General features: G+C 38.4%; 1 protein-coding gene across 1 annotated transcript; it reads left to right on the forward strand.

Moving 5' to 3' along the window:
• Positions 1–309: 309 nt before the first annotated feature.
• On the forward strand, positions 310–6,423 carry LOC138358356 (uncharacterized). Its single transcript, XM_069316193.1, has 2 exons — positions 310–382; positions 6,131–6,423. Exons 1-2 carry the CDS (start codon positions 310–312, stop codon positions 6,421–6,423), a joined length of 366 nt encoding a protein of 121 aa, XP_069172294.1.
• The last annotated feature ends 4,330 nt before the right edge of the window (positions 6,424–10,753 follow it).

Genomic DNA, 10,753 nt, shown 5'->3' on the forward strand with positions numbered 1-10,753 from the left:
AAGACCCAGCTTAATAAAATTATCAGGGTAAATAGTACGGGGAGAGGGGGAGACCTTTGACAAGACACTGGCATCATGTCCTCTTCGAGTTTACCAGTGAAATGGTGGCAATCATGTAAATTAGGTAAATCACAATTACATTTTGTAAATATTGGTATGGCCGTAATTGACGTGTAATACATTGTGTTACTGGCAGCTAGTTCTTGTAATAGGATTATTTGCATAGTATTTACCCTTTTACAACATTACTTTGTATTAGGAGCTAATCTGTAATTTGTTTATAGTGATGGATGCAGCGAGGACTAGGGGATGTTGGTGGCGCTGGTGATAGTGGTGGTGGTGCTGGCGCTGTTAGTAGCACTGGTGGAGCTTAGAAATGGTGGTTTGTTACTGGTAGTGATTGTTGTGGCTCTGTTGGTGATGGTAGCAGCGTCGGGGTTCCCTAGTTGAAATTGATGGTGACGTTGAAACAAGAAATTACCTGTCGTCACCTGAATTATATTAATGTCTGTCTGTTCAAAGCTGGAGAACAGACGCTTGAATGCTAACCTCATGCCATGTTGCAAGGGGGAATAGTCTGCGGTACGGCACTGACACAGGCTGATCAGGGTAATCCTAAGTTAAATGACTAATAAATATTAGTATTAATAAAGACCTACAGGCAATTTCATGAAGACAAGGACGAGAGTCAAATGCGAAATATGACGTGTGATTACCGTGGAGTGTGAGCAGTTTTAATATAAATAATATAATTTCTGAACCCATAATACATTTGCTTCAGTGCTTCTGAGTAACATAATTTTCCAAAGAAATGTGAAAGGTGGGAAAGAGCCGAGGAGGCTGGGTAGGGGAGAATGTCGTGGGAGGAAGAGGGGGAAATACGAGGGGAGGGAAGAAAGGGGGAGCAAGAATGGCTAAATAGATGAACAAATAGATGGAAAGATGGATGGATAGATGAAAGATAAACGGGTCATTGAGCGGATAGATGGATAGATGAATCGATGATGGTTTGATAGATGGATACATGTATAGATGGATAGAGAGATACGTGGACAGATAGACAGATAGATGGGAGACAGACAAACCCTGTAAACCCCAGGTACCCCCCCCCCCCACCGAATATTAAATAAACTATGCTATATTTTTCGCCGACTTCTGCGATAAAAGCGAATAAAAGCCACTCACTAGAAAGGAACGAAAATACTCCCACAGGATAAGAGAAAGCAGAAAGTATCCTAGATGACCTCAATAGCTATGGAGAAATTTCTGTCTAAGAAAACCCCCAGCTTGGGAAACTAGCTACAAGAGGCACACTCTCACGGGAGCACCCAGTGAGACGATAGCGGAGGGTTAGGATAGCTGGATGATTTGGGTAATGGTTCCCCGTAAGGCACAAAAATAGTTTTGTATATCATCCTCCAGATTAAGGTAATAGCTTCTTGTCATCTGTGTTTTTTTTCTTGGGGGGGGGGGGGAGCAGGCGCTTCAGCATGTCTATAGTGAAGATTTTTTTAGTAAATTGATTATTCCAGATAAATGTGGTAATCTGTCAGAAGCCTTTGTATTATGAATATGCAAAACCTTTCTAACATTAAGTTATAAGTTAGAATTTATTGATTATTTTTTTATTGAAAGATTGCTGGAAATGTGCTCTTCAAATTCATATAAAATTCAGTGTTAGTGTCAGAATACTGGCCTTTATTCATTGTTAGTTCAGTGTCAGAATACCTGTAGTTAATGTCTTATATGGGGGCTCAGAGTTTTAAAAATTGTATGATTTATATTTAGAAATAACCTAAATAAAATCCGGGGAAGATTTAAGAAGCAGGTCCCCAGGAACCACAACTGACGTGGGTTGGCTGAATATATCTTAAGAGGGACATTGGCTTACACATAAACAGAAACCGATTCGCATGGATCAATAGACCTGCAATTTCCTTTAAGTGAAAAACTAAATAAAGCCATAAGTCCTCAGTCAAGACACCTTGCAGGTCAAGGCGCCAGTTAGACCACTCTCTTATCGCCCACTTCCCTCGGGGAAAGAAGAAAAAACAATCATGAGGGTCCAAATTAGTCGTATATCTTTAGACACTCGTATAGATGCAAGAAGCCGTGGAGAAGGCCATTCTGGCTATCTCAGGAACCAGCACGGATATCGAGTCCAAACTTCCCACCTATTCCGACCAGAACTGATCAGCTGATTGATTCAACCAGGTGTGACCGAGCTTCCAGTTCTACTTATATATATATCATCAAACCTGAATGTTGATCTTCAAGAACAGCAATTTGTTCTTGTTCAATTAAAACAGAGAAATAATTAGCTAATTACTCCAGAGGCACTCACAGAGAATGCAGTGCCACAACGCGGAATACAACAATTGTATTAATAAATGAAAGCTCAAATAATACACAAAAATGAATGTATTCGTTCAGAATAATGTATACATATCTCAATTATATAATATTTTTATCTCAACTATGATGAATGCAAACCTTTCACCAAAGAATATATGTATCATATAGCAACTGTATGACGTGTACAAAATATACACACTATGGCACCTACAAAGGTCACAACGTTTTGTACTATGAATACTACAGGGCATTACTAAAAATCACAGGAGCCTTTGTGTATATTGTTCTACACGAGTTAAGCAGATATGATTGATCTGAAATATTGTACTCCTTCCTTGTTCTCGTTTCTGGATTGTTGTTCAGCCAAATAATATCAATATTACAACCTTGAATGTGCAGCCGAGATGAAGCCGTATCCCCAGGGCTGAAAAACATATTAAAATGGAATTTGTTGTAACTTATTACCAAAGAAAAGCGGGATATTGAAATATTTGCGTTGCGCTATGATACAAGAATGTGCTATATCAATGGCGTAAGGTGGAGGTTTTATGGGTTACTTCAAACGTTTTATTTAAGAACAGTTTCATTTAGATAACATGGGAAGAGATGTCGGTGTAGAGGCTGCAACTCAAGTCATAAAACTGTCAACAATATGACAGTCGCAAAAGACACAAATATATGTAATAAAATAAAGCGCAAATTGTCAAACTGAACAAGTAAACATATTACACAAGTGGGCTGAGCAAGTGCTCGAATTTAACAAGTGCTCAAATTCAATAAGTGCTAACTGAACAAGTTATTCCGTTTGGGTGGAGTGGTGGCACACTCTCCTCGCCATATATTTTGTCTGAGTTCGAGCCCTGGCTAGTGAACAAGTGCAGAATCCGAATACGTGCACAATCAGAACAAGTGCACAAACTGGGTATGTACTAAAGCCTAACAACTAAAAAATGGCAAAATCGATCAATTGAAAAACCAAAAAAATAGACTGTGAAAATAATCATTATAATACAGGCATTTCACTTAAATACATATACGAATATATCATAAGAAAATTTCATTGATATGTAGTATACAGCAATACTAAGATACATTTCTAGTTTATAACAGGCACCTAAAGTTGCTCATCTTACTGTCGACACGAAGCATTAAATGACTGTCTAGTGTAAATAGTAAGCAAAGATTGTCAGCACAGTTTCGATACCTAACAAAGATTGCCAACTTATTGGTGACATCAAACGTAGTTTACAAATTTATGTCTCAATTCGAAGCATGATCGGCCATTAAATCAACCCAATAATGGCACTCCAGATGAATCCAACTCATTATTCAACTAGTTACATCTTTGGCGTGAGATAAATAACATTTGTCATTCAATAAGTTGCGTTAAACCTAGAGACTGCTACACATGTTAACGTTATGAAAGATCTCCAGTACGTTGATATAAACAAATCAATTATTTAGTTTTTTCCTCAACTCTCCACAAACTAACCTTTTCGTAATATTTTTGTCTTGCTTCGTTGTAGTAAATTAACAAGCACTGACACCTCGTCTTTATAAATATTTTTGCTCCCTCAGTTAACAAGACTAAGTGTGCCAATTTGATGCCTTGGCATTCTAATTTGCTGCCGCTACAGGTAATAAACATGATAATTTGTATTTTTTCTGAAGCCAAATTACCCGATTCAAAATTGGCGTGTGTGAAGTGTTCTTTAATTTTCGTACGAAAAGTCGTTCCCACGTATGATATATAAGACAATTTATAGTCAAATATAATATTAAAAACTTTTCGCTAAGATAATTTTTTAAAATAATAATTTGATAAATTTTGGGATATACATAAACAAAAATTACGAGCTACTTCCACAAAGAAAAGGTAAAGCGACAAAAAGGGAAAACTGTCAATAATCCAACAGAGCCAAAGTAAAAGAAACTATGAAAATGGAATCAAGGTTTCGTCAGCCATTAATAGGGCCTCGAGCTCTTGCCACACAATGAGAAGAAACGACAATTACCACCAACAGACTAAATAACTAATGAAACTGCCCCGATCATACTCGAATGATATTTTCACCATTTACTGTCTTCTTGCAAAACTCACACGAGAACAAATACTAACAACAACAACACTTGCCATCTACAGCAAAAATACAACAATAACCACCACCAACTTGTCATATCACATCAAAAACAGTGCCCACCTGTTGCTACACATCAACACAACTACCCATCACCAGAATAATACACACCTACATCAAAACTACAATAATAATACCCACCTACATCAACACCACAATAATAATGCCCACGTACATCAACACCACAAGAATACTACCCACACACATCAACATATCAAGGAAAATACCCACCAACATGAACACAACAAGAATAATACCCACCCCACATCAACACAACAAGAATAATACCCACGCACATCAACATAACAAGAAAAATACCCACCAACATCAATATAAGTATAAAGCCCACTTACATCAACACAAAAACAGTACCCACCCAGCTACAGCAATACAACAAGAACAATACCCACCAACAGCAAAATCAAATAATAATTAAGTACAACCAAAAAATAATATAACCCACTACAAGAAAACCAAATATATAATAATTAAAGTCCCGAGGTTATAGTCCCCCAAAAGTCTTCAGAACAAGTAATCTCCGGTAGGAGAGATAACAGTTAACAAGTTAAACTGCCAGTAGCTTATTTTAACCTATAATACACGGAAATTAACGATATTAAACTTTCATTTCTGTCTACAATGTGTAAAAAAATATACTTTGACAGCTTACAATGTGTAAAATAGTCACCTTCGACAGCCTACAATGTGCAAAATTATAGACATCGACAGCCTACAATGTGCAAAATTATAGACATCGACAGCCTACAATGTGCAAAATTATAGACATCGACAGCCTACAATGTGCAAAATTATAGACATCGACAGCCTACAATGTGCAAAATTATAGACATCGACAGCCTACAATGTGCAAAATTATAGACATCGACAGCCTACAATGTGCAAAATTATAGACATCGACTGCCTACAATGTGCAAAATTATAGACCTCGACAGCCTACAATGTCCACAACAATAAGCTAGCTGCCATCTCTCACACGCCATGACTAAAACCTTGAAAAATAAACGTTACACAAAGCCACAAGCGACTGCAAAACCCAGTCACAGTCACAACCTACAACCCTTGTTGCTAACATTAACCCAACACAGGGCATAAATATAAATAACTAGTGCACAAATCAACGATTATCAACAAAGTTATAATTAAGGAATTGCAACACACCTATAACATATCCTACACTTTCCAGCCATATCTGATACACCTGTACCACGTAGCACCCAGGAGGGTGTAGCGCTGATATAAAGTAGCTGGCAGGGGTTGGGGAGACGCTAATGAAACGTTTAGATGAGTTTTATTCCTTTTGGGCGCCCCCTCGCCCTTCTCCACACCACGGTGCTTAAACACAGAAAACGTTTCGTGGATGCTGCACTGGAATAGTGAATGAACGCTTGGAAAGACTCCACTCCAACCCTCAGGCTCTCCTGCTTTGCTGGTTGATCAAAGCCCCGTCGAGGAAACGTTAGCTAAAATATGAAAACGTTTCCACTACTCTGCTTCAGATTGCTACTTGCTGATTCAGACATCACAGAGAAATACTTTAGCGTTTATGAAATTCACATAACGCTTCGGTGGCTGTACAGTGGAATGGTATATAATTGTTGGCCTAGTCTCTTGTTCAGCTGCTGCAGCTGCTGCTGCTGCTGTTACTGCTGCTCCTATTGTAGCAACTCTTACTACTGTTGCTGTTGCTTCTAATGTTGATGCTACTCCTACTGTAGTAACTGTTACTACTGTTGCTCCATCTGTATCAACTGTCCTTACTGTTGCTGGTGATAGTACTGTAGCAACTGTTATTACTGTTATTGCTGCTCCTACTGTAGGAACTGTTGCTACTGTTGCTGCTGCTGCTTGTTGGAGCCGTAATATTAGAGAAAAAGAGATCATTGACGAAACGCTTATAATATATCACTGAAGTGACACATATTGGTTTTAGTTCCATTTTACTTCTTGTTTAATGCTGATGGTTGCCTGACTTAGCACAAGAGATAGTGTAAACACGTAATTAAGCGATAACACACCTCGTTATCTACAAATATGCTCTGATTCCAAGTATTTCTAGGATCAAACACGAGGCAATAAATTCTGCAACTACCCGAGCATTTGCAGCTGCAAAAAAGACCAACAAAATTAAGAGGATAGCAGTTGAATATGATTTATATCGTGGACAATACGATGACAATCGGAAAGCCAAGGAAATGATTATTTGGATTGGATTCGAACTGAATCAAAATCTCTTTTAGCATCGTTAGATAACTTTGACAACTGCAATATTTTAACACCAACTACCATATACACATCAGTCTGTTGATAAGAGGAAACACTAAACTTAACCTTAACACCATTTCCCTAAAAAAAAAATTATATATTACAACGTGCTATGCTCTGACAAATTTGATAAAAATTTGCTGTGTTTGTAGGATCATTTCAAAAAATATAATTAACATCAATTGTAATACAATGTTTTTATATATCACTATTTCTATCCTAAGTACAAAATAGAGAAGTGGGTGGTTGTACCTTCTGAAGAGATGACTATTTGCTAGAAGAAGAACTGATTTAGGTATGACAGAGGACACAAGTTTAATGTTTGAAGGGTTATGGCCTATCGACTTCTAGGGTCAGTAGGAACCATTGAATGCCAGAATTATTAAGGCCTATAAATTAGCAAGATCACTCAGGCCTATCGTCAAACTACATCACTCAGGTCAATCGAATATTTAATAATCCAGTAATTTGATAATAATATAAAGCTTCAAGATTTAGTGAATTAAGGCCTCATTAAACCATGCAGTTGCTCTATATTTTCATTATAAATTCACTGAAAAATGCCCTCTCGATGCAGCTCTGAATTCCCTGTTAAAAAAAATATAGTGCATACTTTGTTGCTGTGGTTGAGGGGAGGGAGGGATGTGTTATTATGTAAAAAAAATATTAACAAACCGACTGCTCGATTACTAATTTCTCGCTCCTCCTACTCCTCCTACTCCTCCTTCTCCTCCATTCCTCAATGGGAAGGTTAATACATGATCAGTTCTATATATGGTGTATGTAACCCAAAGATGCTGTCTTAACCTGGAGAACAGACATTGGTAGTGGCTGTGTTAACATAAAGATTAAAACTAAAAGTACTTTCTTGAAGAAAATACCACAGTACTTGCCAACAGCTACCGAAAAAATCGGATAATGTAGTATTCGTATGATACCAATAGTAACCATATTATTCCTCCGTTAACATCAGTCTTTCCCTTGCTAACGCATGTCGTTACACCACCACCACCAAAACACATAAAACATCACTCACAGCCACCATTACAACCATCAATGAATAAAAGAAATACAAAAAATCTCAAGTAGCACAGCTTGCACGAACTGTGCAACCATCACTTTCACAGAAACATCACCTTCACCACCACCACCACAAGAATCCACAATCATTCCACCACAATAGCTAGCATCACCACATAGTCTCACCACCACAATAACTAGCATAAACACAAAGATATTATTTTCTCCAACACCACTACCATTAAATATAAAAAAATCTCTCTACTCACCACCACCTCTAGCATCAACCGCATTAACAAACACACAACGTCTCTCTCTCCACCAACAACACAATTCGCTTCACTATCATCACCACCATTAGCACACACAGCTTTATTAGCACCATCACCCTCAGAGTGTCTCACTACACAATCACCACCACCACAAATAGCCCCCAACACACACACAATCAGCACTAACTACCCCCACTATTAACAGCTCCAACAGCATCAACACCAACGAAACAGCCACATAAGCAGCTCAGGAAGACCTTAAGAGCTTGTAATGAATCACATCAAGACATTTTATTAATTGAACCTGTATATACCTATTTCTATGAGTGTGTTGTGTGTGTATTTATATAAAACAACAAATAAAATCACCAAATTCAAATAAATAAAACAATAATTCATACCAACTAAAATAATACATCAAGTAAATATATATGTACGTAAACAAGTGTACGAGGTCGAGCAAGAGGTTGTATCCTGCACGTGTGTACGTAATTAGCCCATGGAACCTAAATCAAGGAATGTTTACACAGGTTCTTGGTGTATAAATAAAGCTCAGAGATTATTCCTGAATTTCGGTCAGGGAAGGGAAGGGAATTATCAGGGGAACGCGCCAAGCCGCTACGACTATATAGCACTGTGAAGGGGTCAGGATAAGGATTTGGGATGGGACGGAGGGAAAGAATGGTGCCCATCCACTTGGACAGTCGGGGGATTGAATGCCGACCTGCATGAAGCGAGACCGTCGTTCGAACGTCCACTCCCAAGTGGTTGGAATTTTGGTCAGGGGCTAAAGTTCATTTGCTGGTTAGTTTGAAAGCTGTTGTGGTAGCTTTAATGACAGCACTCTCCGGATTGTTCAGCCCACATTAATCACTCCTCCATCTCCACTAGCTCTCCCTACCATCTTTGCTTACAGACCCGAGGTCCAGCTACGCCTTTCTCACCACCAACTCAAGGGCCCGACTTACTCCGTTGTGTTTATAATGATCGCTGGGGCCACGACCTGTTCACCACCCGCTGCTGTAACTGGGTCATCAGTACTAAAACATTACTATCATTAACGTATACGGAAAAAATAAGTCGTATTGTATTGTAAACCAGCATGTTCTCGAGAGTGCTATTAACGTCAAGAGAATGTCGTACTATAGTGCCTTATCCAAACCTACCAGAAGACCCAAGAATAGAAAACGGGTTCTCGAACCAGTACAATTTTCTAGTACGACATTTTCTGGCCTTAGGTAAAGTATACGTCAAAATGCGACGTGGTATTGTACCATCAGAGACGCAAAAAGATATTCTAACCGCCCCCCCCCCCCCCCCTCGAAGTGGATATCTATGGGCCAATACCTGGTAGTGTAAATCCGTTTAGAGTTGAGCTCCCTTTCCGAACACTGCTGAAGCCTCGTCAACTAGAGCGCCCTCTCCACCGTTCCAATGTTACTGATGTATTAAATTGCCCGAACCTAACGTAACGGAGGACCAATGAATAGAAAATGCATCTCGTCAATTTTGCGAGCCGTTTGGATTATTAGGTCATCTGTTTTTGGCCTTAAGGGATTTATAGGTCAAAATGCGATGTCCTATTATAGAGGCCGGGTTGCGTCCAGTGTACCTGTAGTAAATGAAGCTCCCGTCAGCTGTGGATAGGTCAATACCATATAAAACTGATAATGACATTAGGAATATTTTTTCCTCAATTATTCCAGTGAAAAGTGGAAATTGTTCTTGAGAATTTTATTTATAATTGCAATTTTTTTCTTACTATGAAACACAACGATTTCTATTCCTGTACGACCATGAAATACGATCATGAAACACGTGTATGAAACACCACTATTATAGGGGTACTTATATGTATAATTATTATGAATTTTTATTTATTATTGGAGCTTATCATAGATGCGGAAGATCGCGAACTCGGAAGAGCGAGAGAGACTCACAGTAAGGCACAGAGGTAGAGCGAAAAACAGAGAGCGAAGGCGGAATAAGGAAGAAGAGAGAGACAAGCTGTCAGAGAACGATAGACAGACACCATGAAATTATATTTATGGGTTCAAAGTTACAGACATAATAATAAAATAAAAAACAAATCCCCAAAGTTGAATATTTGATCAGATAATTAGTGACATTTGTCCGCCTTCCCCCAAAGGCATTCGTTTGTTCGTTTTTCGCTTCACTAAAACAGGATCACTCACTGAGCTGAGATATTTATATAATATGTTTTATTACGCTATTCCGAAAAGTCTGAAGGCACTTTTCTTTTTGAGCGCATGTTTGCGTATGCGCCCATTCTTATCTCAGACCCCTTCTGAGAGCAAGATTAGACATCTCGAGGACATCCTTCTAACTAATGCATATTTGAAGCACTTAATCTTCCTAACTTCTATTTTATTTTTTCTCCAGCCCTGCCTATGAGTTTTATGTTTATCTGACTCTTTTATGCTTCCAATTTTAACATGAGCCTCTTGACATATTTCTCTTCTTGGAGAATAGACTTTTCCTATTCAGCTATCTTTCTAAGTATCTTTTACACTTATATCTCTTTTAATTTTTTCAATTTTTTGAGCTCCCTTATTCTGAGTACAAAGCTTATTTATTTACGATACGAGAATTTTAGCAGTTTTCTGGACTTTCTCAAACATTTTCGAATGAAAAACCCTCTGGGGCTGGGCGGTGGGATCGAAC

The sequence above is a fragment of the Procambarus clarkii genome, chromosome 83 (genome assembly GCF_040958095.1).
Source record: "Procambarus clarkii isolate CNS0578487 chromosome 83, FALCON_Pclarkii_2.0, whole genome shotgun sequence".
In the NCBI taxonomy this organism is placed as follows: Eukaryota; Metazoa; Arthropoda; class Malacostraca; order Decapoda; family Cambaridae; genus Procambarus; species Procambarus clarkii.